We start from the raw sequence: 27,147 nt of genomic DNA, 5'->3' as shown, positions 1-27,147 counted from the left end.
TTTTTTTTTTTTTTTGCATTTGCACGGGATTGTGGGAGGAAGCGGAGCGCAGCCAGACACCCCGCCGCCCGCCCCCCCTTCCCCTCCCCCCTCCCCCAGCCGCCTTGTGCAAAGATGGCTGCACCGTGAGCGCAGAGGAGGAGGAGGCGGCGGCGGCGGCGGCGAGAGAGCGAGCACCCAGCGCCCGCACCCACCCCGGGGCCGCCCGGGACGCCCCCTCCTGAGCGCGCGCCCTCCCTTCTCTCTTGCAAGCGCCGGGGCAAAGGCGGAGACAGCGGGGTCCCTCCTACCCCCCTTTCCCTCCAGGGGGAACCCCCCTTCCCCCTCCTTGGCTCGGCGGCTGCACCCCCCTCCCTTGCCCGCCCCTCCGCCCCTGCCCCCTCCCTCCCCAGCCCGGGGCCTTCCCGGGCCTTCGGCGGCTGCAAAGAAAAAGAGAGAGAGAGAGAGAGAGAGAGAGAGGAAAAAAAAGCAGCAGCGGAGGGAGCGGCGGCGGAGGAGAGCGCGCGCGCGCCCCCTCCCTCCCTCCCTCCCTCCCCCTCCCCCCAATTTCCACCGCGGCCAATTCATGGACAGGAACTACCCCAGCGCCGGCTTCGGGGACCCGCTCGGCGCCGGGGCGGGATGGAGTTACGAGAGGTCAGCGAAAGCTAGGTAAGGAGCCGAGGGTGGCCTGGAGGAAGGGGCCAAGGGGTGGGGGCCCAGCCGGGCCGGGCCTGGCCCGCCTGGCGACGCGTGCATCGCAAACTCCCCTCCGGCTTGCAAGGGAGCGGCCTTCCTCGGTTTGCAACAACGCCGCCGCCCCAGTTTGCAAATTGCAAACTCCGCCAAGCCAGCTCCGGCATGCAAAGGGAGAGATGCAGCGGGAAAATGGGGGTGCAAAACAATTTCGGACGGAAAGGCCCCGGGAAGGTGGGAGGGACTCGCGAAGCAAGGCCTGGATTTCCCCCCATCCTTGGATTCCCGGCTTGCTGATTCCTACCCCCTGCGCCCCAGGCTCTGCTCTTGCTAAGGTGGGATGGAAAGGAGAATTAGAACGCAGACCTGGGGGGCGCCCCCCCTCCCGTCCTATTGTTCCGGGACTGCGCGAGGCCGCGCCACTCGGCCTCCCCCCACCGAAATTCCGCGCGCAGAGTGGGCACAGGGCCCCGCCCCCTTTCCAAGCTGGGGTTCTGTGTGTGTAAGGGGGGCTCCTGGAATCTGAGACACGCCCCCTTTAGCTCCCCCACCCCCAAAGGCAGAGAATCCTAGTAGATGGCGAGGAGTGGAGTATTTGACCTCTCGAGTCTGAGCCATGAATCGGGGCCGTAGCATGGGAAGATTCAGATGTTTCCGTGGTGTGTGGTTGTGTGTGTGAGCGTGGGCCCTGTTCGTGCTTAGTTGGTAGCCTGCTCACCTGCGAATCAGCCCCTTTCCTGATGTGTATGTTCTGCCCTCACTCTTCACTTGTCCCCAGCCCCCCGCCCCCTGGGTTACCCAGCGTGGTTGGGCAAGATCCCGCATGTGTTAGGATTTTCCATTTGGGACTTAGCGCTCTGTATGTTTCCTTCCCCACGAGTGAGCTGGATCGTCGTTTGCACACATACCTGGGTTTGCAAGGGGCCATACATTTGAACCTCAACCCCTGGGGATGGACGTTGTTCTTGTTCGCACTTGTACCTGGTACTTTCCCCTAGTCCTATCCCTTCCCCACCCCGCATCCCAGCCGTTTGGAGAACAATCTACCTTCTCCCAACTCTGTTTGCATCACCCCATGAAGTTCAGGGCCATGTGTTCCCACGTGTGTGCAGTAGAGTGGGCGTCCTCATGCACCTCTCAGGTTGGCCCCAGGGCCTCGTGTCATCCAGGGGGTGGTGGGCTCGGTAGGAGGTCCATGCCTTTCACATTCTTAACTTGAGGTGCTTCCTCTGACTCTTCACCCTTTTCTGTTTGTCTCGTCTCTGTGCATGGCTGTGTTTGTAAACGTGAGACTATCTGGGCTTTATTTATTGGGGAATGTTTCATGGCTCTTTTCGTTGGGTACCCCGATTCCCTTGTCTTTTCTCCTTTAGGGCCCAAGGTTCCTTAGGATAACCCCCAGTCAGCTGGAAGATTTCCCCCCTCACCCCGGGGGATTTGCTGAGTTCCCTTCTAGGGCAGCTTTGGAGGACACCCTAACATCTCTCCCTTCCTCCCAGCTTGGTCTATGGCAGCTCCAGGACCTCGCACCCCGAGACCGACATCTTACACCGCCAGGCCTACGCGGCCCCCCACCCACTGCAAAGCTATGCCACCAACCACCACCCGGCAGGTACGGCCCCCGTCCTGCCCCGCCTGGGCTGGCCCTCCCTCCGAGGCAGCTGGTTGGCTGCTGAAAGTTCCACCCCTCCTAATTGGCCGTGCCCTGTGTCCCGGCCCGCCCCTTGCTACCTTTCCTCTGATTGGTTGCCTCTGAGGCTGCTGGTCCCTGCTCAATATCACGCTGGATTCGTCCACCCTTGTCTCTGGCCCCGCCTCTTTCGCTCCAATTGGCCCCGTCCCCTCAGCCCCCAAATCCCACCTTCTCTTCCAGGCTTTTCCTCCTCTCTATCCCACCCTCAGTCCTTTCCCTCTGGGTTTGCCCGTGTTTTGACTCCTTGATCCTGTGAATTCGTTCTTCCTGATTCCTTCTCTTCTTGAATGGCTCTAAGTCTTTGGACCTTCCCTTTTTTTCCTGGGTTTGCCCACCACCTTATTCTTCCCTGTGTAGACCTACCTCTAGGGCTTCTGATTGGTTCCCTCCTTCCTAGCTGAACCAACAAGGAGATTATATTGTCCGATTTGATCCTTAACTTTCCTGGTTGGTTCCTTCCCTTTATTCTTGCCCCTTTTTTTCTGGGATCCTTCCACTTTTAATCAACTCCTTTTGGCCTGTCCTCCCAGTGCTTCTAAGTGGCCTTGGTTACCCCATACCTTCCCCTTCCTTGCTAGAATTGCCCAAATCCTTTTGTGTCTCCCCTGCCCCCGTCCTTTGCCTACCTTTCCTCTCCTGGGCTCCCTGCCCTAATGACTGGGGTATACTTCATCCTGCTGATTGGCTCCCTTTTCCTCTTTGTTGTCCTCAGCCCTGTCTCCTTAGTTTGGCTGTGTTCACTTGATTCTCTTTGAATCTCCCTCTTTGCTTTCTCCAGTCCTTTTCCCTAACCCAACTTGCTTTTGGCCTTTTCCTTTTCCCTTTCAACTCTGCCACTTAGCTGACTCTGCCCCCTTGTCCTTGGCCAGGCCTCTCTGGACTCTTCGACACTGGCCTCCACCACGCGGGCTCAGCAGGGCCCGACGCCTCCGTCATGAACCTCATCTCGGCCCTGGAGTCCCGGGGCCCCCAGCCTGGCCCCTCTGCCTCCTCTCTCCTCTCCCAGTTCCGCAGTCCTTCCTGGCAAACAGGTAAGCCTAGCGCCGGCCCAGGAGTGCTAGGGTGGGGCTGGCATGTGGTCTGCCCTGACCTGTGGTCTTCTCCATCGTCCCCAGCCATGCACACGCCGGGCCCCACGGAGCTCTTCATTTCAGGCGCCCTGCCGGGTTCCAGCACCTTTCCATCCTCCTCTGCCCTGTCGGCCTACCAGCACCCGGCTTCCTTCGGCAGCCGCCCCTTCCCAGTGCCCTCATCCCTCAGCCTCCAAGACCCCCCATTCAGCCCCCCAGCTAATGGGCTCCTGTCCCCTCATGACGTGTTGCACCTGAAGCCCTCGCAGGCACCCACAGTGCCATCCTCGCTGGGCTTCGAGCGCCTGGCGGGGGGCGGTGTCCTGGGGCCCGCTGGTCTTGGCCCGGCCCAGACCCCTCCGTACCGTCCCGGCCCCCCAGACCCCCCACCACCTCCCCGCCACCTCCCGACTCAGTTCAACCTGCTGGCTTCCTCTTCTGCTGCCGCCGCCGCCGCCGCCGAACAGTCCTCCCCACAGCTGTACAACTTCTCGGGTGCTGCCCCAGGCCCCCCGCCACCCGAGCGGGCCCTGCCCCGCCAGGACACCGTCATCAAGCACTACCAGCGGCCGGCCAGTGCCCAGCCCCCGCCACCCCCGCCCCCAGCACATGCCCTCCAGCACTATCTGAGCTGTGGAGGCAGCTATCCCTCCATGGGCCACAGGGCTAACCTGGCCTGCAGCCCCCTGGGCGGTGGGGAGCCCTCTCCTGGTGCTGGGGAGCCTAGCAAGGCCGGGCCCAGTGGAGCGGCGGCTGGAGCATCCGGCCGGGCTGCGGGCCCGGAGGCAGCTGGAGGAGGTGGGGCAGGGGGTGGCGGTGGAGGTTACCGCCCCATCATTCAGTCGCCCGGTTACAAGACGGGCAAAGGTGGCTATGGAGCGGCTGCGGGCGGTGCCAACAGACCCCCACCACCCCGTTCGACGGCCACACCCAAATGCCAGAGTCTGGGTGGGCCAGCAGCCGCCTATGCCACCGGGAAGGCCTCTGGGGCTGCTGGGGCAGGTGGCCAAGCCTATTCTCCTGGTCAGCCCCAAGGGCTGTTAGGACCCCAGGCCTATGGGCAAGGGTTTGGAGGGGGTCAAGCCCAGGACTTGAGCAAAGGCCCGAGCTACTCAGGGGGGCCCCCGCAGCCTCCCAGTGGCCCCCCACCTCCTGGCCTAGCCACGTGCCAGAGCTACTCCCCAGATCAGCTGCAGGGGCAGCTCTATGGTGTTCAGGGTGAGCCATACCCAGGGCCAGCTGCCCACTCCCAGGGGCTGCCCACGGCCAGCCCCTCGCTCAGCTACAGCACTGGCCATTCCCCTGCGCTCTCGGGTCACGGAGGTGGCTGGGGGCCCAGCTCTCTGGGGGGTGGTGGGGAGGCCAGCCCTTCTCACATCATCCGCCCGCTGCAGTCGCCGCCGGCCCCTGGCCGCCCGCCCGGAGTCGGCTCTCCGGGGGCCCCCGGCAAATACCTGAGTTCCGTCCTGGCGTCAGCCCCGTTCCTGGCACCCCCAGGAGCCGGCAGCTATGCAGCTGGAGCAGGGGGCTACAAAGGCAAGGGGGATGGCTCGGAGCTGCTGGCAGGGCCCGGCGGCCCTCCTGCCGAGCGCACGGAAGATGAGGAATTCCTCATCCAGCATCTCCTGCAGGCTCCTAGCCCCCCGCGGACCTCAGGGGCAGACGGCTTGGTGGGGGAAGATGGGGCGGCAGATGCCTCCAAGGGACTTGGGGGTAGTGGTGGGGCCGGGGGCCCACCGGGCACACCCTACGAGCTGGCTAAGGAAGACCCCCAGAGGTATCATCTACAGAGCGTTATCCGCAGCAGTGGCAGCCTTGATGAGGGTACCACGGCAGCCCTGGAGCTGGGCCTGGGGAGGCTGAAGGAGAAGAAGAAAGGGCCAGAACGGGGCGGCGAGACCCCAGAGGGGCTGGCCACCTCAGTTGTCCACTATGGGGCAGGTGCCAAGGAGCTGGGGGCCTTCCTCCAAAAGAGCCCACCACCCCCACCTCCCACAGCTCAGTCTGCCCAGCCCACACCCCATGGCCTCCTCCTGGAGGCTGGGGGCCCTGACCTCCCACTGGTGCTGCCCCCACCTCCGCCCCCACAGCTGCTCCCCTCAGTCCTCAGCCATGCCCCCAGCCCCTCTCCCAGCGCCCCCAAAGTTGGTGTTCATCTCCTGGAGTCAGCCACCCGCGACGGAGCACCCCAGCCGCCCCCGCCGCCGCCCCCGCCTCCTCCACCCATGCCCCTCCAGCTCGAGGCCCATCTCCGCAGCCACGGCCTGGAGCCTGGTGCCCCCAGCCCCCGCCTGCGACCCGAGGAGAGTCTGGAGCCACCGGGCACCATGCAGGAATTGCTTGGGGCCCTGGAGCCACTGCCCCCGGGGCCTGGTGACACTGGTGTGGGCCCACCTAATACCGAGGGCAAGGATCCCTCTGGTGCCTACCGCAGCCCCAGCCCGCAGGGCACCAAGGCCCCCCGCTTTGTGCCACTCACGTCCATCTGTTTTCCTGACTCCTTGCTCCAAGATGAGGAGCGCAGCTTCTTCCCCACCATGGAAGAGATGTTCGGCGGAGGGGCAGCGGATGACTATGGCAAGGCTGGGCCACCCGAGGACGAGGGCGATCCCAAGGCGGGAACTGGGCAGCCTCCAGGCCCCCCAGCCTATGATCCTTATGGGCCCTACTGCCCTGGTCGGGCGTCTGGAGCTGGGCCCGAGACGCCAGGCCTGGGCCTGGACCCCAGCAAGCCACCTGAGTTGCCCTCCACGGTCAACGCCGAGCCTCTGGGCCTGATCCAGAGCGGGCCCCACCAGGCGGCCCCGCCGCCACCACCGCCACCGCCACCGCCGCCACCTGCCTCGGAGCCCAAGGGAGGCCTCACCTCGCCCATCTTCTGCTCTACCAAGCCAAAGAAGCTGCTCAAGACATCCTCCTTCCACCTGCTGCGGCGCCGTGACCCGCCCTTCCAGACACCCAAGAAGCTGTACGCCCAGGAGTATGAGTTTGAGGCGGATGAGGACAAGGCCGATGTGCCTGCTGACATCCGTCTGAACCCTCGACGCCTGCCCGACCTGGTGTCCAGCTGCCGCTCCCGCCCAGCCCTCTCACCCCTGGGCGACATCGACTTCTGTCCACCCAACCCAGGCCCGGATGGCCCCAGGCGCCGTGGCCGCAAGCCCACAAAGGCTAAGCGTGATGGCCCACCCCGGCCCCGGGGGAGGCCCCGGATCCGCCCACTGGAGGTCCCCGCCACTGCTGGGCCAGCCTCAGTCTCCACGCCCACTGATGGGGCCAAGAAACCTCGGGGCCGGGGCCGTGGTCGGGGCAGGAAGGCTGAGGAGGCGGGGGGCACGCGGCTGGAGCCCCTAAAGCCACTTAAGGTGAGAAGGACTGGGGTTCAGATGGCTAAGGTTGGAGAAGGCAAAGGCTTGGGACTGCAGTTGGGTGTGGTGGGGGCTGGGGTTTATATTCCTGAGCCTCGGAGGCAATGAATCTGAGGGTTTGGATTCTAGGCTTCCACCATCAGAGAAATCTGAGAATTGAGACTTCAGGGTCTAAAGGGAAACATAGGGGATTGAAGCTTGGGTTCTTAGGTTCTGGGTCTTGAAGGAGCCATGATAGGGGGTTTCTGGATTCCTGGGTCTCGTGGGAGGAGGGTCTCGAGACTGGATTCCTGGGGTGGAGGCTAAGAGGGGTCAGTGAATGCTGAGGGAGGAATGCCAGTCCTGTCATTCTGGAACCTGAGAGAAGGGGTCTGGGGGCTTTGATTATAGGGTTTTACAGGCTGAAAGTGGGAAAGTGATCTAGGCCTTAAGGAAGTGTTGGGGGCCTGCACCTCAGCCTCTGAGCAGGGAGGGGACTTGGGGCCCCAGACTTGTGGACCCTGACTCCCCACTGCCCTGATACCTAGATCAAGCTGTCTGTGCCGAAGGCCGGCGAGGGTCTGGGAGCCTCCTCAGGCGACGCTATATCCGGCGCTGACCACAACAGCCTGGATTCCAGCCTGACCCGGGAGAAGATTGAGGCCAAGATCAAGGAGGTGGAGGAGAAGCAGCCAGAGATGAAGTCCGGATTCATGGCCTCCTTCCTGGACTTCCTCAAGTCCGGCAAGCGTCATCCGCCACTCTACCAGGCTGGCCTGACACCCCCGCTCAGCCCCCCCAAGAGCGTGCCGCCCTCCGTGCCCACCCGTGGCCTGCAGCCTCAGCCTCCTACCGCCCCCACTGTGCCACACCCCCCGCCCTCCGGCGCCTTCGGGCTGGGGGGCGCGCTGGAGGCGGCCGAGAGCGAGGGGCTGGGGCTGGGCTGCCCTTCACCCTGTAAGCGGCTAGATGAGGAGCTGAAGCGGAACCTGGAGACGCTGCCCTCCTTCTCCTCCGATGAAGAAGACTCGGTGGCCAAGAACCGGGACCTGCAGGAGAGCATCTCCTCGGCCATCTCTGCGCTCGATGACCCACCCCTCGCTGGGCCTAAGGACACTTCCACCCCAGATGTGCCCTCCTTGGCAGCTGAGGCTGCGGTGCCAGGGCCTCCCCCACTCCCGGGGCTCCCTAGTGCCAGCAGCAATGGCACACCCGGTGAGCTCTGGGAAGATGGTTTGGGGGTGGGTTGTGCAGGTCGCGCACTGTGTAAGAGGCATCAGTTACGCTGTAGATGAAGTAGATTTGCGAGTTCACAAATTGAGGGCATACAGTTGGTGCAAGAAAGGACTAATTTTCTGACCTGTCCATGATGCTAAGTGGGCTTTAGGTGCCCCAAGGTGGGCATTGGAGAATGCTGGGAGACAGCAGGTTTTAAGTGATGGGGACAGGGAGGTGTAAGGGTACTGAGAGGTTCTGAAGACAGCCAGGGGATATGGGGCCTGAGAAGGAGCTAGGATTTAGAGACGCATGGTAAAAGACAGAAGAATGTCTGTGGGAGTGGTAGGGGGAGACTGGAACGTTGATTAATTGGGTCTTGGGGGGCGGTGAGAGGAAAAGGCTGGAGGTGTGTGCAAGGTCTGGATGGTGGTCTATCCTGAGAGAGGCTTTGGACAAATTTTAAGGTGCTTTGGATGGGGGGAAATGGAGGCATTGATTCGGAGAAGGATGTTTAGGACAGTGAGGAGGCTTGAGGGCTCAGAGGCATGAGGGGACTTCTCCGGGGTTGTAGGAAGGTGGGAAACGGGGAGCAAGGGAACAAGATGATGGGAGGCCGAAGTGTAGATAACTACCGGGGCCTTCTGAGCAGTGTCAGAATTTGCTGAAATGGAAGTGAGCCCTGGGGGGTGAGAACCTTGGAAGGGTCAGGAAGTCTTTTGGCTAAGGACACAGTGACGGAGAAGAAGCAGTTTTAGGGATTTTAAGGCGTCAGAGGGTGACATTAGAAAAACCCATGGGGAGTCAGGGCTATAATGGGCAGTAATGATCCCTAGTAGAGAGCAGTTCAAGGAAAGGGCAAGGAAAATTTTGGATGGAGGAAGGACAAGACTCCTGAGCAGAGGCACAGAAGGAATGATTGGAGAATTGGGAGGGAAGGTAAAAAAATGGGAGGTGAGAGCCAGCAAGGGCTTTGAGGCAACTAAGAGGTGTTTCAGGACTAAAAGAGGCAACAGGGTGAAAATTCAGGGACTCTGAATTAGCGTGGGAGCTGGGAAGGGGTCCTCAGGGAGGGACTTCGGCAGAGTGGAAAAGCTTTGGGGGAGTTGAGGAGCTGTTGGCATAGGGAGGGACATTCAGGGACAAGAGGAGAGGTGCTGCAGATGGTGAATGGCATTCAGGAACTAGGAGCTGTGTCAGGGCAGGGCAAGGAGTTTGTAGGGACTAGGGGAGACAAGGGGTAGATAGACTGGGGTAGGAGACAGTTGAGGGATGAGGAAGGGTTGGTGGTCCGACAAAGGATGACTGATTTTGATGGAGGGACATGGGGTAATGGTATTAACTACCCAAAGGGACAGAAGTGGGGGAGTATGTGGAAGCCAGGAAAAGATGGGGAGGGACAGATGTTCATTTCCAGGTGGGAAGGCTTAGTAGGAAGTTGGAGAAAGAAGGGAACCTGGGCTTTCTCTGGCTATCTGGGGGCAGAAGTGGGTATGAAAAGTCGGGGAGGGGAGGGCCTTGGTGCCCTGCTGGCTCAGTCAGTGAAGCATGCTGTTCTTGATCTTGGGGTCTTTCGTTCGAGTCCATGTTGGGTGTACAGATTTAAAAGCAAAGTCTTCAAAGAAAGGGAGAGACAGATACAGGCTTTGACTGGACAAAGAGCAACAGCAGAAGAGTAAGAAGTGGAGATGAGTGGGATTTGGAGCAGCGATGGGTGTTCGGGTGTTAGGTGAAGAACTTGGGTTGATCAGAAGGGGTATGGGAGCACACAGCAGGAAGAGGGTTGCTGGGACCCTGGGGAAGAGAGGAGCCTGAAAGAGCTGACAGCAGGCACTGATTGACATTGACTGACACTGACTGCAGACCTGAGGGACCCGCGCATGCACTGGAGGTGGAGAGGGTCTCCCCGCGCCCGGGGGTTTGTCCTGATGCCCCTTTCGCCCACAGAGCCCCCGCTGCTGGAGGAGAAGCCCCCGCCCTCGCCGCCTCCTGCCCCGACACCGCAGCCGCCTCCGCCGCCCCCACCACCCCCGCCGCCAGCCCTGCCCTCGCCGCCCCCTCTGGTGGCCCCAGTACCCAGCTCGCCGCCCCCGCCGCCCCTGCCATCGCCGCCCGCCCCACCGCCGCCCCCGCGGGCCGTCGCGCCGGAGGAGCCCGCTGCCCCGTCCCCCGAGGAGCCCGAGCCTCCCGATGCACGGCCCCTGCACTTAGCCAAGAAGCAGGAGACGGCGGCAGTGTGTGGGGAGACTGACGAGGAGGCCGGCGAGAGCGGTGGGGAGGGCATCTTCCGGGAGCGCGACGAGTTCGTCATCCGCGCCGAGGACATCCCGTCTCTCAAGGTGAGTGCATCTGAAAGCTAGGCCCGTGGGATTTGGCCCCAGAGCGGTGACGGAGCGCCTGCTAGATGACAGGCTCAGGAGCGCCTGCTAGATGACAGGCTTAGCGGGGGCCGTCCTGAATTCCCAGGCTGATGGGGTCTGGAGCTTGCAGCCGCTGCGTGGGGCTTTGAGATTGGGGAGGAGAGGTCTTGGAAATGGGAAAAAGTAATTGTTAATGTTTATTGCAGACATTCTGGGCGCTGGGGTACCAATCAGGAAGAATGCAGACAGGTGCTGGTCTCAGTGAAGGTTCTAATTTAATTGTACAAGCCAAGAGAGCCAGGCTGCTTTGCAACGTATAGCATAATGGTGGCAACGTGAGGCAGTAACAAAGTGTTCCTGTGAATACACACACACATAGCCAATGATTTGGGACTGTGAGGCCACATCTTAAGACACTCTTTGCAGATTGGCCCATTTCCTGCTTCCATTGACTCTACTTCAGGGCTTGGCCAACTGTGGACTCCAGGAGCCAAATCCAGGTCCCTGCCTGTTGTTATGAATAAAGTTTTATTGGCATACAACCTATGCCCATGCATTTAAAATCCCCTAGGGCTGCTTTCCCCATACAATGGCAAATTGAGATAGCTGAGGCAGAGTTTAGTTGACCCACCACACCAAAAATCTTTCTTATCTGCTCCGTTATGGAAAAAGTTTGCTGACCACTGCTATACTCGGTTCATTGGACAGGGAGATTTTGGATCAGAGGATTCATAGCATAGGTGCTTGACTAGGGTGGGTGACATGAGATGCTCATGTAAGGCTTCTCTTGGGACATGAGGCTGAACAAGTCCTTGGTGGGTCAGCAAGCCATCATCACCTTGATGGTAACCCGAGAGACCACGGGCTTTCTTCCCGTTAGTGTCACAGACTGAGTATTGACAACGGGGGCCAGGAATATGTTTGGCCCTTAAGGTACATTATCAAGTTTAATTTACTCTCTGGTGTAGCTTCTTAAGATGGAGGTATTGTGGGACGAATTCATTATCAGGTTAACAGTTGTTATGCTTTGCTGCTTCCTATGTTCTATGAGGTGAACTTAATATGTCTTCTGCTGTATGATTTTTACACCATCTTATTGTAGAAGAAGTAGAGCCACTAGGGTAACGGGACTGTATGTACCCATCCCTCAGCTTCCAGCATCGTCCCCTCCTGGCTAGTCCTTCTCTCTCTCTGTTCTGGCACATTCTGTCCCCTGCCTTATCCCACCAATTCCCACCAATTCCAGATGTCATGTTCTGTCTTCCGTACCTTGTCTTTTTTTTTTTTTTTTTTTTTTTTTTTTTTTAGCATGGTGGTTGCTTCACCCAAAAGAACATTGATGAAAGGTATATTAGGGAATTACAAAGCCAAATGCCAGAGTGATTGGTCACGTTCCTCAAACCAGCCAGCAATTCCAGAATTCCCTGCTCCTTCCTTTTTTTATCTCTCCCAGTCCTTCTCAATGCCGTTATGTCTTGTGTACATTATTTCATTTTGGGGGGAAACAATGTATTTATTAGTTTTTTTTTAAGATTTGTATTTATTTATTTATTTTTTAAAGATTTTATTTATTTATTTGACAGAGAGAGATCACAAGTAGATGAAGAGGCAGGCAGAGAGAGAGAGGAGGAAGCAGGCTCCCTGCCGAGCAGAGAGCCCGATGCGGGACTCGATCCCAGGACCCTGAGATCATGACCTGAGCTGAAGGCAGCGGCTTAACCCACTGAGCCACCCAGGCGCCCCTGTATTTATTTATTTGACAGAGATCACAAGTAGGCAGAGAGGCAGGCAGAGAGAGAGGGGGAAGCAGGTCTCCCCACTGAGCAGAGAGCCTGATGTGGGACTTGATACCAGGACCCTGAGATCATGACCCAAGCTGAAGGCAGAGGTTTAACCCACTGAGCCACCCAGGCACCCCTATTTATTTGTTTTAGAGACAGAAGGAGAGAGAGGGCACAGAGGGAGAGGTAGACAGAAAAAGAGAATCTCAAGCAGACTCTGTTCTGAGCGTAGAACCCTATGCTGTCCTCATGCTTTCCACCCTGAGATTGTCTTGACCTGAGACAAAACCAAGAGTCAGACGCTCAACCAGCTGAGCCACCCAGGCGCCCCACATTGCTTCACATTAACTTCATGACTTCTGAAGCTGATTTGATCTTCGGCTGGGATAAGCAAGGAAGATACTGAATGAACAGCAGTGAGAGGGACAGTTGCCAACTCCTTAGGACAGGGTTTGAGACAGATCACAGTCAGAACTAGGAATTTTGTTCTTAATTTTTCTTTTAAGACATTTTATGTACTTATTTGACAGAGTGCACAAGCAGAGGGAGAGGGAGAGGCAGGCTCCCCACTGAGCAGGGTGCCTGAGGCTGGGCTTGATCCTAGGACTCCAGGACCGTGACCTGAGCTGAAGGCAGAGGCTTAACCCACTGAGCCACCCAGGTGCCTCTTGTTCTTCATATTTTTAACTTAGTTAAAAAAAATTTTTTTTAAAGATTTTATTTATTCTCGAGACAGAGAGAGATCACAAGTAGACAGAGAGGCAGGCTTCCTGCTGTGCAGAAAGCCCAATGTGGGGCTCGATCCCAGGACCCTGAGATCATGACCCGAGCCGAAGGCAGAGGGTTAACCTACTGAGCCACCCAGGCGCTTCAACTTAGTTAAAATTTTTTTAAAAACCGAGCTTAATGCCCAAAGTGGGGCTAGAACTCATGACCCTTAGTCAAGAGTCACGTGCCCTGAGCCTGGGTTCTCCGCTTGGTGGGGAGCCTGCTTCCCTCTCTCTCTGCCTGCCTCTCTGCCTACTTATGGTCTGTCAAGTAAATAAGTAAAATCTTTAAAAAAAAAAAAAAGAGTCATGTGCCATAAGGACTGAGCCAGCCAGGTACCCCTCCTTTTTTTTACTGTAATTGTGGTAACCTTTACATATCATGAAATTTATCATTCTAACCATTGTTTAAGTGGTACCATTCAGTGCCATAAAGTGTATTCACATTGTTGTGTGATGTTCACTGCTGTCTCTGGGTTTTCTCTTTATTTACTTATTATTATTTTTTAAGATTTTATTTATTTGTTTGGGAGAGAGGGCGCAAGCATGAGCAGGGGGAGGGGCAGAGGGAGAGGGAGAAGCAGACTTCCCACTGAGGAGGGAGCCTGATGTGGGGCTCGATCCCAAGACTCTGGGATCATCACCTGGGCAGAAGGCAGATGCCTAACCCCAAGGCACCCTCAAGTTTTATCTTTATAATCATCTCCCATGATAGGGATTACTCTTCCCATTTTATAGGGAAGGAAACTGAGGCGCAGAGTGCCACAGTAGCCTTCCTAGACATTCATGGCCCGGGATCCACACTGGTTCTGTTGGCCCCAGGAGCCTGGGCTCTCAGCACCAGACTCAACCTTTCTCTGTGTACATTCTGGCCAACATTGACAATGGCAGTGGCACATGTGACAGGGAGTCCAGCACTGGGCCGAAAGAGCAGGGCTTTTACAGATGAGGAAGTTCACATTTGGAGAGGGACTCAGTCAGCTGGCGGGTGCCGAGCTGGGATTGGAGCCACAGCCATCTGACACCACCTCCCAGCTGGCATGAGGCCGGGCAAGGACTCAGATGCTTAAAATACAACATGAGTGTGCTTTACAATGGGGGGACACACAGCCCCAGGACTGAATCACTTCTGCAGACATTGGAGACCCGTTGGTGTGCTTGGAGTCAGGGCAGGCTGGCGGCATCGTTGCTGAGAGCCCAGCTTTGGCCTTAACCTGACTGGTTCATTCTCTGCCACTTTTGGGCTAGGCTGGTGTCGACCCTCCCTGACTGGATTTGGTGATAGAGGTGATCTCGTTAGTACCTCCTTCAGGTAACTGGAGAATCCAGGCCTTAAAGCTCCATGGAACCCTGGGTGGCACCCAGTAGGTGTCCCTTTGCTTAGTTCCCTCTGCAAAGCTGGGCACATTTTTTTCTATAAAGGGCCAGCTAGTAAATATTTTAGGTTTTGCAGGGTGCAGGGTCTCTGCTATGTCTTCTTTTTTTTTTTTTTTTTTTTTTTTAAGATTTTATTTATTTATTGACGGAGAGAAATCACAAGTAGATGGAGAGGCAGGCAGAGAGAGGGAGGGAAGCAGGCTCCCTGCTGAGCAGAGAGCCCGATGCAGGACTCGATCCCAGGACCCTGAGATCATGACCCGAGCCGAAGGCAGCGGCTTAACCCACCGAGCCACCCCGGCGCCCCACTGCTATGTCTTCTTGTTCTGTTTTTATGATCCTTTATTTTTTTTTAAAGATTATTTATTTATTTATTTGAGAGAGAGAGAGAGAGAGAGAGAGAATGAGAGGAGAGAGGTCAGCTGGAGAAGCAGACTCCCTGCTGAGCTGGGAGCCTGATGTGGGGCTTGATCCCAGGACTCCAGGATCATAACCTGAGCTGAAGGCAGTTCCTTAACCAACTCAGCCACCCAGGCGCCCCGATCTTTTAAAAATTAGGAAGCATTCTTATTTTAAAGATCTCTGAAAATGAACAAGGGGCCGTAGTTTTTTCCAGAACCCGGTAGTCTACTAGAAATGTCATGGGCTGTATACATCATTTTATTTTTATTTTTTATGTCTTTTATTTTTTTAATAAGATTTTACTTATTTGACACAGAAAGAGAGATCACAAGTAGGCAGAGAGGCAGATGGAGAGAGAGGGGGAAGCAGGCTCCCTGCTGAGCAGAGAGCCCAATTCGGGGCTCGATCCCAGGACCCTGAGATCATGACCTGAGCCAAAGGCAGGGGCCTAACCCATTGAGCCACCCAGGCGCCCCTTATTTTTATTTCTTTTTTAAAAGATTTTCTTTATTTATTTGAAAGAGAGCACAAGCACGGTAAGGAGCAGAGGGAGAAGGAGGTGCCCCACTGAGCAGGGACCCCAACTCAGGGCTCGATCCTGGGACTGACTCTAAGATCATGACCTGAGCTGAAGGCAGACGCCCAACTGACCAAGTCGCCCAAGCGCCCGTGAATACGTCATTTTAAATTTTCTTGTATCCTGCTTTAAAAAAAGGGAGGGATGCATGGCTGGCTCAGTCGGTAGAGCATGTGACTCTTGATCTCAGGGTCCTGTGTTCAAACCCCACTTTGGGCGTGGAGCCTTCCTAAAAGAAAAAGAATTTAAAAAAAGTTTAAAAATCGGCGAGATTAGCCACAGGAGTGTATTATCTCTAACACAGCTTATTTAGAACAATCATTTTAGCATGTAATCAACGCAGAAAAAGCTAACGAGATGTTTTACATTTTTTTCATATCAATCCTTTGAAATCTTGGGTATATTTTTTACTCATGGAACATATTTGGGGCAGCCAAATTAGCACAAGGCTAGCCCTCATCTCTGCTTCAGCTTCCCCAGCTATAAAGTGGGACTGATAACATTAACTTCCAGTTCTTGTTCAAGATTTAAGAGGGTGTAAACGCTGAGCTTGTAAGAGTTTGTTGGATGGAGAAAAGTAGGGGGCAGGTGGTCCTGATGGAGGGAGCAGGGTGCAAAGGTTGTGTCGTGAGCAAAAACACGGCGTTCAAGGGGTTGAGTGGCTGCGTTGTGAGTGCTGAACGCTGAACCTGGGAAGGTCATGCCGGAGTGAGATCAATGGGCACCTGCTGGGAAGTCCACTTTTGGGTTTTCCAGCAGCTGCTAGGGCCCCTGGCTAGCAGGGTGGTGGCTGGGGAGGTGTATAGGCCTGATGGTAGTCTGTCTGCCACCTCAGTCCTGTGACACCGATTCCCTTGTTCATGGAGCATGAAGCTTTTCTTTCTTCCTTCCTTCCTTTCTCTCTCTCTCTTTTCTTTTAAGTAGGCTCCACACCTGGCATGGAGCCCACTGTGAGGCTTGAACTCACAACCCTGAGATCATAAGCTGAGATGAAGAGTCAGATGCTTAATGACTGAGCCACCAAGGCGCCCCAAAGCTTTCTTACTATCATCCTGTTAGGTACTTCTGGCTCATTCCGGTCCTGCTGCTTACTGTCCTTGTCTTTGCTTCTTAAGAGTTCACATTCCCAGAAGAGAATCTGATTGGTCCAGCCCAGCATTTGGGACCAAGATAGGATTAGTGATTTGCCTGTTGATTGGCTGCCTGGTCTGGTCTCTTCCAATCAGCTGTGGCTTCTGTGGGGGTGGGGCAGGAGAAGTGGGTGTGGTCAGTGATAGGATCGACGCCAGGAGAGGTGGGAAGGAGGGCCTGGCTCTGGTTGGAGATCAGGCAAGGCTGATGCCAGGGGTTGAGTGTGATGACCACAGAGAGGAATAGTGGTTCTGAGAAAGCCACCAAGCTCAGTTGGGATGTGGTGAGCCAAGGGGCCTGAGTCCAGGTAGAGAATCAGTGCCTTTGAGGAGGCCAATTGGGGAGGGGGAAGAGACGGGGTGGTCTTCCCTGGCTGGGAGGGATGCTCTGATGGCTTTCTCGCCGGCTTCTGAGAACTAGAATGGGGACGATGATGTTAACACTGAGAGGCAAAAGGCACCCGTTTGTGGGGGTCGGAGAGCACTGCATATGCAAAAACCTGGAGAATCCAACAATCTGGGGTTCATCTGCTGAATTTGGAGGGATCTGGATGGCCTGTGGGGCAGGGGCAAGAGAAGAGAAAGAGAACTGAGGCAAAGCCTCACTGTGCCAGACTGTGGAGCCTGCACTAGGGGTCCTAGAAGGTTTTGGAGCACAGCAGCATGTGGCCCAACCCTTGGGCCTCTGACCTGACTCTCCAAGGTGACCAGGAGGGAGGACTGTGAACCATAGGGTAGCTGGAGAAAAGGACTTGGGACCAGGGCATCTGCATTCCTGTCTCATCCTGCCTCTTGTGACTTAAGCCAAGAACCCTTCTATCTATCTACCTGTTTATTTATTTGAGAAGTTTTGGTGTATTTTTTTCTTTAAGATTTTATTTGACACAGAGAGACACAGCGAGAGAGGGAACACAAACAGGGGGAGTGAGAGAGGGAGAAGCAGGCTTCCCGCCGAGCAGGGAGCCTGATGTGGGGCTCGATCCCAGGAGCCTGGAATCATGACCTAAGCTGAAGGCAGATGCTTAACGACTGAGCCACCCAGGCGCCCCCAAGAGCCCTTTTAGACCTCATTCTCATCAGGTTATTGTCATCTCTTCTTGGCACTACCCAAGTTGATCTGAGGGGCACACAAAATTATGGACACACACACAAAAATGGATGTGAAAACCACTGACCCGAACTAGGAGTGGGCAGTGGATAGCTGACAAACAGACCCCAGTGTTACAGCTCCTGCCCGGGGCAGACATCATCAATTCATTGCAGCACTTATGCTGGAGCTGGTTCTGAGCCATGACCAATCAATTGATATTATCATCTGAATCCTGTTATCACTTGAGTGTGATTTCTTTGAATACAGGGACTAACTTCCGTTCATCTGTGGGCTATCACAATACCCAGTGCGTGTTTCCCACTGCATCTTTTTTTTTTTTTTAAGGTTGTATTTATTTATGAGAGAGAGAGAGAGAAAGTGAGCAGGGGGAGGAGCAGAGGGAAAAGGAGAAGCAGACCTGCACTAAGTGTGGATTCCCCATGCAGGGCTGGATCCCACAACCCTGAGATCATGACCTGAGCTGAAACCAAGAGTCAGTCACTCAGCAAACTGAGCTATGAGGCGTCCCGTCCCACACTTTTCCACACTGTCCCGTGTCATTGCTCAGCCTGCTCACAGAAGACATTGTCCTTCCAGGACTCACTTAGGTGTCACCTTTTCCAGGAAGCATTATTGGATTCAGATTGCATTTGAGGTCCTTCCTTTAGGCTTCCACAGTGTCTGGAGGGGCAGGGGCATCTGCCATTCATGTGCTTATTGTGCTGTCATTTTTTGGTGCCATGTCTGGCTCTCCTGCTATGCCACTTACTCTCCCCAGATTATACACGCTGGGTCTGACCCATAGCCTTCAGTTTCCAGCACCCAGCTGGGGGGTCACAAAAGTTTCGGGGTGGGGAATTCATCTGAGTGTAGGTGGAGTGGAGATGGGGGAGCCTCATATCACTGTGTCTTGCCCTGTCGTGGAGAGGGGGATGAATTAAGTGGCCGCAGGTCACCTGTCACCTGTCACCTGTCTCTTCTTGGCACAAGCCGCAACCTTACCCTGTTTTATTTGCTTGTCTGTCTTGTTGTCTCTGTGAAGAAGATCTCGGTCAAAGACGCAGTCAGTCTCATTCCCCACTGTACCCCAGGGCCAGCATGGCGTCTGGAAGATGGTGGCTGGGTGCACAGGCATTGACATTACTTTAAGTCCCTTTATAAAAGCCATCTTTCTGTAACGTTGTAACAGTTAAAACTTTGTAGCACAAGAAGGAGCACCTTGTTTGAGGGTAAGCAGCAGTGTGGGGTGTGGGGGAGGACGTGGTCAGCCTCGAGCTGCCTCCCCAGGGCTGAGACCATCCTAGGGCCAAGACAGGTGCTGGCCAGTGTGTGGCGATACCTGTTGACGATGGTGCCTTTTCTCGAAGGGGTTATCGAGGGAGAATGTAGGGCCCAGGAATTGGGGGCAGGGAGGGCTGACCTAGCTGGCCTCTTGGCACCCCTCCTCAGCTGGCGTTGCAGACGGGGCGGGAGCCCCCCCCCATCTGGCGAGTGCAGAAGGCCCTGCTGCAGAAATTCACTCCAGAGATCAAGGACGGGCAGCGGCAGTTTTGTGCCACCAGTAATGTAAGCCTGGAGGGGGCAGTGAGGACTCGGAGAGGCCCGGGAGGTGGGGGGGGCAGCCCCACCGTCATGCATGTCTGGGATTCACCACTTCTCTAGGGGGTGGCCCAAAGGGAGGCCCCACCTCCAGGAGGCTGAAGGGCTGTTATGGTGGGGCGGAAGGGGTGGAAGTCTCAGGGATTGGGTTGCCAGGCTGTCTGGCTGCTATGGATGAAGGATTTCCTCACGTGCCTCTTTCCCTCCATAGTATTTGGGATATTTTGGGGACGCAAAAAACCGGTATCAGCGCCTTTATGTCAAGTTCCTGGAAAATGTCAACAAGAAGGATTATGTGAGGGTCTGTGCCCGAAAACCCTGGCACCGGCCCCCAGTGCCCGTCAGGTACCCTGGTGGGCGGTGGCGATGGGCATGGGGATGGAACGTTCAAGAAGAGGTAGAGACAGGGAGAGTGGACACAGGCCCAGAGAGAGAAAGGCACCCAGGTCTGGGGTTGGGGGGCAGACAGAGGCAGGAGGAGAAGCTGGTTCTGTGCTCACTGTGATGGGGATCTCAAGAGAAGCATTGGGGTCTCTTAGGGTCTGCGGACTACAACCATTCCCTCCCGTGTTCCCTTCCAGACGCTCAGGGCAGGCCAAGGGCCCCGCGTCTGCTGGGGGCAGCTCGGCACCGCCTCCCAAGGCCCCAGCACCACCTCCTAAGCCTGAGACTGCTGATAAGACAGTATGTGAGAAGCCCCCGGAGCAGACGCCTGAGACACCCATGCCCGAGCCCCCTGCTCCTGAGAAGCCCTCCCCGCCGCGGCCCCTCGAGAAGGAAAAGGAGAAGGAGCGGGTGACACGCGGGGAGCGGCCGGCCCGGGGAGAGCGGAGCGCAGGCGGACGGCAGACTCGGCCTGAGCGGAGCCTCACTGCGGGACAGCCCGCCACCTCCCGGCTGCCCAAGGCCCGGCCCACCAAGGTGAAGGCCGAGCCGCCCCCCAAGAAGAGGAAGAAGTGGCTGAAGGAGGCGGCGGGCAATGCCTCTGCGGGCGGGGGTCCACCAGGCAGCTCCTCGGACTCGGAGTCATCCCCGGGAGCACCCAGCGAGGACGGTGAGGCCCTCGGGAGCCACGAGGCAGGTGGGGAGGCCTGAGGAAGTGAATCCACAGCCTCTGGAGGAGGTGTGGACGAGTTCGGGCCACAGGGTTCCAGCAGCAAGAATTTGTAAATTAAAATAATAGCGGTATTTGTCAGTTACATGACGCCTAACTGGAATGGGTGTCTTTTCTAAATTCTGTACACGGATTAATTTGTGCAATGATCATAGCAGGACTACAAAGTAAATACTGTAATTTTTAAACCTTTTAATTTTTATTTTTTTTAGATTTTGTTTGTTTATTTGAGGGGGGAGAGAGCACGAGCAGGGGAAGGGGCAGAGGGAGAGAGAGAAGCAGGCTCCCCGCTGAGCTGGGGCTTTGATCTCATGCCCTGAGATCACCACCCCAGCCAAACCTTGCCCAACCGACTAAGCCACCCAGGTGCTCCAAGAGTAGCTGTTGTAACAGACTAAAGCGTTCGGGCAGTCAAATGAGTGAGGTCTCTTTCCGTCAAAGCCCGACTTAGGTGTTGGTTTCTTGGAAAATAAGAGGCTCTTAAGTTGTCCAGGGTCTTTCTTTTCCTCTTGTTGCTCTGCCTCCCGCCTGCCTCCTGTCCTCAAGCACGTGATCAGAGGCACTCCAGCAGCCCCAAAGCTGTAGGCCTATCAGTGGGAAGTGAGTCAGGGGTCAGGGAATGGGGTGGGGGGGTGGGGGTGGGGGGGATGGTGGGGGCGGTGGGGGACCTTTCTTTTAAGTTGCCAGATCTGGGCATGGCACATATGCTGTCTCTCATGTCCCATTGGGCAGATCCGGGTCATATGGCCATACCTAGCTGCAAGGGAGTCTGGGAAATGTAGTCTTTTAATTGGGCATGGCGATGCCAGATCATGCCAGGTGGAAGCAGTTAAAGGGGATGTCGTGAGGGTGCCGCAAGGGGGAGCATTTAGCAAAGGCCCAGATTTGCAGATCTGTCTTTCTCTGGCCTTCAATTTCCCTTTCCTATTTCTTCAGCGATTTACAAATTTAAGTTGAATTGACACATCATATAGTTTGCCTACTTAAAAACATAAAATGTGGTGGTTTTTTTTTTTTTTTAAGATTTTATTTGTTTATTTGACACAGAGAGAGATCACAAGTAGGCAGAGAAGCAGGTGGGGGCGGGGGGAGCAGGTTCCCTACTGAGCAGAGAGCCTGATGAGATGATGTGGGGCTTGATCCTAGGACCCTGAGGTCACGACCCGAGCTGAAGGCAGAGGCTCAACCCACCCAGGGGCCCCAATGCGGTGGGTTTTAGCACAGTCCTAGGCATCCATCTTGGCAGTCAATTTTAGAACACTTTCAGTACCCCACAAAGAACCCCTGTATCGATGGGTTCTCACTCCCTTTCTGGACATTATGCATAAGGAAATCCTATAACGTGTAGGTTTTTTGATTGGCATCTTTCAATTGGTGTTAATATTTGGGGTTCATCCGCATGGTAGGTGTGTCAGGACCTTATTCCTTTTGTGACTGAGTACGATCCCACTGTGTGGATGGATAGACCACCCTGTATCGCCAGGCACTAGTTGATGGACTTCTGGGTTGTTTCTACTCCTTAGCGGTTGTGAGTAATCCCAGTATGGAGATGCATGGACAGCTCTGAGTTTCCTGAGCGCTGGAAAGGGGAGGAGCTGAACTCCACCCTCTTATGGGAGCAGCTCCCCTGCCAAGGGTCACTATGGGTCTGGGTCTGGGTCTGTCTCACCTCAGCCCATTGGACCAGGAGCAAGTGAGTGTGACTCATGCTTCACTCAGCCCAGAAGCCCGCAGAACTAACCTCCTTGCTTGTCTGAGAGCAGGGATCCTCCGTGTGTCCCAGACTGACACTCTTTCCTTCCTTAAACTCATCATAGATGTTCTAGAAGGACTTTGCAGTGACTGTCTTCTCTCACCTCCTCTAGTCCGCTCCCATTTGGCTTCCCGAGCCCTGTTCTACACATCTTTATCGAGTACCTACTTCATGCCATGGAGGAGGTTCCAGCAGTGAACAGAATAAGCAAAAACATGTATCCTCATGGGAGTTTGCAGTCTTAGCTGGGGGAGGCCATCAGAGAAACACGTTATGTAACAGAGCACAAAACAATGAGAAAAATGGTCAGGGTAAGACTGGCCAGGCTTAAAGGCAGTTCAGAAAAGCATTTCTGGTCCAGAAGATCCAGGTGGTATAGCGGGGGCTGTTTTCAGGGGGATGAGGGAGTTGGGGAAGGCTTCTGGAAATGACACTGGAGCAGAGATCCGAGTGCAGCAGGGCTGGGGTTGGGTGACTGGGAGAGCGAACATCCCAGGCTGGGCGTGTCTGGGGATCAGGAAGGAGGCCAGTGGCTGGAGCGAGTGAGTAAGAGGAGAGGGTGAGAAGTGAGGGCAGAGAAGGAACAGGACCAGATCTTGGAGGGACAGTAGTCATGGAGCCTGGTGCTCCCATTGGAAGGACTTTACCCGGAGTGACACAAGAGCCATAGGAGGGTTTGGGCTAAGGCCTGGTGGAGTTTGACAGCCACTGCCAGGGTTTCACTCTGGCTCCTGAAATGACTGTCACCAAGGACCCTCCGCGTGGATGAGTCAAATGGACATTTCTCACGCCTCTTCCTAAGGGACATTTTAGGGCCATTCAGGGCCATCTGCTTCTCTTTTTTCCCCGATGTTCCTTCTTGGGTTTCATGTAAGTGTCCCTCACTCCTGACCTTGGCCTTGTTGCTTCACCTCTCACTTGGCAGGCTCAGCTTCCCAGTGAGCCTTGCTAGTTTCTTCCCACTGGCCCCCCTCCAGGCCTCCCCCAAACCTCCTCTCTCCGGATCCCACTGAGTTCTTGTCCCAATTTCTCTATCTCAGCCCCACTGGCTACTCAGCAGGCCAGATCTCCCGGCACACAAGCCTTTGCTCCCTCACCTCCACAGCTGGGAAGTCCTCAGCTCTGGCCCTCCAGTCCTCCTGTGCTCCATCTCTGGATTTTGTCCTTACGACCCTGCTACGTCTTCATCCTTTTTTATGTCCATTATCCTGGCCTCTGGTCTCTGGTCTCATCCCTTTGATCCATCCCCTACATGGCCTCGAGGGGTCTTTCTACACTTAACCCTTGCGTCTCCCCTGCTCACAACTTTCCCATGGCTCCCTAGCACCCACTACGAAAAGCCCCTATTCTCTTCACTTCCAACCTCCTCCCACAGTCTTGCCCTTTGTGATCTGATCTCTGAGTGGCTTCGCTGGTTTGGAAACCAATTATGCTGCTTCTTTAGACTTTATTGAAGCCACACGGAACTAGTCAAACATTAAGTTCACTGGTCTGGAATGCTTTTTTCCCCATCAGTCAAGATTTGGCTCCTGTCTGACCTTGAACTGACCTTCCCTGGCTGGCCAGGCCGAACTGGTTACTATCCATGCCTGTGATGCCCATCCTTAGAGCGTGTCGCTCTGGGACTCAGGGCTCCCTGAAAACAGGGGTTTTTCTCTGGCCCTGGTACGTAGAACATTGCTACCCAGGTGGCCTCCGATGAAGGCCAATCATGAGCTCGGATCTCATTCTCACCCCCCTCTCCCCCAGAGCGGGCAGTCCCTGGGCGTCTGCTGAAGACGCGAGCAATGCGGGAGATGTACCGCAGCTATGTGGAGATGTTGGTGAGCACAGCCCTCGACCCAGACATGATCCAGGCCCTGGAGGACACGCACGGTGAGCCGAGGCCTGGGGAAGAAGGTTCTGGCACTCCCGCTCTGCCCCACCCCCTCCCTGTGCGCCATGGGGCTTCAGATCCCCTGAAGCCACCTCCTGATCTTGCAGACGAGCTGTACTTGCCGCCCATGCGGAAGATTGATGGTCTCCTCAATGAGCACAAGAAGAAAGTCCTGAAGCGGCTGTCACTGAGCCCAGCCCTGCAGGTGCCTGTGGGGCCTGGGTGGGAGGGGTCTGGAGCCCAGCTGTGGGAATCGTGAGAGATGGGTATGAGTGAGCCACGGGGTCTGCAGAGCGTCAGGCCCTGGAGGGAGCAGCCGCTAAGCTGAGGGTGGGGCTCCAGCTGGAGGTGGTCTCTGTCCACCAAGATGGAGGGGCCTTGGTGGGGGCTTGGTTGGGGCTTGGTTGTTGGGGAGAGATCCAGAGACTTGCAAAGGTTGGGGGTGCGCAGCTGGGAAAGCCCAGCAGAGTTTATGGAGGGAAGGTTTGGGGACAGCAGGTGGCCAAGGCCTTGCTGGGAGACAGTAGTAAGCAGATTCTGATGGCTTCTCTTCTCATGTGGAATTCTTAGCATCTCAGGCCTCACTGTTAAGTCACCTGTATGATTTCCTTTCTGGAACGGCCTCAGATTCAGGGGTACAATATTCGGGCCACTCTGAAAATTCTGATGGGGAGCGTTGTGTGGGACTGAGAACTTGGGTATACAGTGTTAGCACAACAGAATTCTGGGATGGAGTGTTAGTCTGGCCTTAAAATGTCCGGATGGGTCCCGGTCTGGATCTGGGAATTCTGGGGTGGATTCTCCATTGGTTCAGAAAATTCTTGGTGGCATGTTAGTCTCCCCGATGATACGGGATAAAAATAATGAATCTGATTCTGGCAGTCCGGGTGGGATGTCAGGGTAACCAAGAGTTCTGGGATGTAGAGTTAGTCCAGCTCTGACAGGTCTGGGTAGGGTGTTATCCCAGGGTTAACATTTCTGTGGTGGAATATTAGGATAAGTCTGGGAATGGTGGGATGGAGTCTTCCTCTGGTTTTAACATTCTGGGATGGAATGTCCGCTTGGCACTGGGGATTCTGGATTTTGGGCCGTGTCTCGAAATTCTGAGTAGGATGTGAGGCTGGGGCTGAGAATCCTGAGTAGAATTTTTTTTTTTTTTTTTTAAGATTTTATTTATTTACTTGACAGAGATCACAAGTAGGCAGAGAGGCAGGCAGAGAGAGGAGAGGAAGCAGGCTCCCCGCCGAGCAGAGAGGCCAACGAGGGGCTCGATCCCAGGACCCTGGGATCATGACCTGAGCTGAAGGCAGAGGCTTTAACCCACTGAGCCACCCAGGCACCCCCCTGAGTGGACTACTAGAGGTCTCCGAGAAGCTGGGCTCGGCCCCAAAGCACAGTACATGGTCACCAGATAGGCCTAAGCTCCTCTGTCCTTTGAGATGAGAGACCCAGGATTCCTGAGGGTCTTCTGATCTGCAGCCTGAGAGAAATGGAGGCAGCTGAAAACTGAGTGGAATTGAGTGGGGCATTTGGAGAGTGTGGGTCCGGGGGATGTCCCACTAACCACTTGACTTCCCACAGGACGCCCTGCACACGTTCCCCCAACTGCAAGTGGAGCAGAGTGGGGAGGGCTCCCCGGAGGAGGGGGCCGTGCGGCTGCGGCCGGCGGGGGAGCCGTACAACCGCAAGACGCTCAGCAAACTCAAGAGGAGCGTGGTCCGAGCCCAGGTGTGGCTGGGGGTGGGTGGGCGGCGCGGGCGCCTGGTGACAGGAGCTGCCCCGCCCTGGGCAGTGGCGTGAAGCTTCTCCGCTCCGTCTGTCCAGGAGTTCAAGGTGGAGCTGGACAAGTCGGGATACTACACGCTCTACCACTCCCTCCACCACTATAAGTACCATACTTTCCTGCGCTGCCGGGACCAGGTAAGCCCACCCGCTGTACACGACGCCCTGGGGTTCAGCCCCACAGGCTCTGCTCTGAACCCAGGGGTCTGGACCCCAGCCCCCTCCTCCCTCAGACCCAGGAATCCAGACCTCCAGCGTGTCCTCCCTCAGACCTAGGAGTCCAGGCTCCCAGACTCCTCTCTCTGCAAACCCAGGAGGCTAGATCTCCAGCGCCTCCTCCCTCAGACCCAGGAGTCCAGGCCCCCAGCCCCCTCCTCCTCCCTCAGACCCAGGAGTCCAGGTTCCCAGCCCATCCTCCCTGAGACCCAACCGTCCTGGCCCCCACCCCTCCTCCTTCCGACCCAGCCAGGGGTCTTGCTCCCAGCCCCCGTTTCCCTGGAACAGCTAGACCTCCAGGCCCCAATGGCTGCCCGCCGCAGCTCCCTGTCTAACGCCCTGCAGACCCTGGCCATCGAGGGCGGTGCTGAGGACCTGGGCCAGGAGGAGGTGGTCCAGCAGTGCATGCGGAACCAGCCGTGGCTGGAACAGCTCTTCGACTCCTTCAGCGACCTGCTGGCCCAAGCACAGGCCCACAGCCGCTGTGGGTGACCCCCGCCCAGCCTGGGGGAGCCACCTCTTCCACGAACGGAGAATTGGGACAGAACTGTGTCCTCAGGAGCTAACCCCCTGGGCCCTGTCGCCAGGGAAGGGGGGGGTCATCGGTCAGGGTGTGTCCATGCTGCCCCCACAGGGCAGGGTTCAAAGTTCGACTCCTCCCCTCTCCCACACCCCCTCCACTCCCCCCCCAACCCTCCCACTGTCCGGTGTACAGAGAAATTATTTATATATATGTATAAATGTCTATTTAGTAACGGTTTCCCTCCCCACCTTGCCCCAATCCTCTCTCCATGGCCACAGCCCTGCCCCCACCACCTTGTACATAATGTATAGGAAAAGTCTATGTATGGTTGAGGGGGGCGGGGTGGCTTCAGAGAGCTGGGGGACCCCCCTTCCCCCCAATCCTCCCCTCATAGGCCAAGATCTTTGCTAAAGGCCATAGCCTCCCCAGGGCATTCGGCATTGGGTGGGAGGGGGAAATCGCATCTTGTTAATTATTTTTAATCTTATTTATTGTACATACCTGGGGCGGAGGGCTGGGGAGGTGGAGGGGGGAGAAGGGTCCCCTCCCTTTGGCCCTCCTGCTCCTTTTCTACTGCGATTGTCTGTGTCTGCCCCTCCCCCACCATCCCATCCCCTTGTTGTCTGGATGTGGTTCTATTTTTTATCCGTCTCCTCTCCCCTCCCCTCCCCCCAACCCCTCTGCTCCTACCTCCCGACCACCCTTTGTCTCTTGCTCTTTCTTGGGCTTCTGTACAACTCAACTTGTATACACTGTGTACACACAACCAGCCAAACGAAAACCCAACAGCAAACACTTTA

The 27,147-nt window shown here is 56.1% G+C and overlaps 1 protein-coding gene across 1 annotated transcript; it reads left to right on the top strand.

Moving 5' to 3' along the window:
• Nucleotides 1–75: 75 nt before the first annotated feature.
• On the top strand, nt 76–27,147 carry PRR12 (proline rich 12). Its single transcript, XM_045077027.1, has 14 exons — nt 76–651; nt 2,175–2,287; nt 3,238–3,399; nt 3,484–6,803; nt 7,334–8,000; nt 9,948–10,339; nt 18,934–19,050; nt 19,295–19,428; nt 19,665–20,137; nt 23,700–23,825; nt 23,934–24,031; nt 25,408–25,554; nt 25,651–25,746; nt 26,170–27,147. Exons 1-14 carry the CDS (start codon nt 566–568, stop codon nt 26,314–26,316), a joined length of 6,078 nt encoding a protein of 2,025 aa, XP_044932962.1. The 5' UTR covers nt 76–565; the 3' UTR covers nt 26,317–27,147.

Source organism: Mustela putorius, unplaced genomic scaffold, assembly GCF_011764305.1.
Source record: "Mustela putorius furo isolate JIRA1106 unplaced genomic scaffold, ASM1176430v1.1 tig00000196_pilon_pilon_pilon, whole genome shotgun sequence".
NCBI lineage: Eukaryota > Metazoa > Chordata > Mammalia > Carnivora > Mustelidae > Mustela > Mustela putorius.
Note: the sequence above shows the minus strand (reverse complement) of the source record. Positions and strands in the feature narration are given on the sequence as shown.

Bases quoted from the DNA above. Each gene is read 5' to 3' on its own strand.
- PRR12 (XM_045077027.1), top strand. From the start codon at position 566: ATGGACAGGAACTACCCCAGCGCCGGCTTCGGGGACCCGCTCGGCGCC. The intron at 652-2,174 runs GTAAGGAGCCGA...CCTTCCTCCCAG, and splicing joins GAGAGGTCAGCGAAAGCTAG to CTTGGTCTATGGCAGCTCCA. The intron at 2,288-3,237 runs GTACGGCCCCCG...GTCCTTGGCCAG, and splicing joins CACCAACCACCACCCGGCAG to GCCTCTCTGGACTCTTCGAC.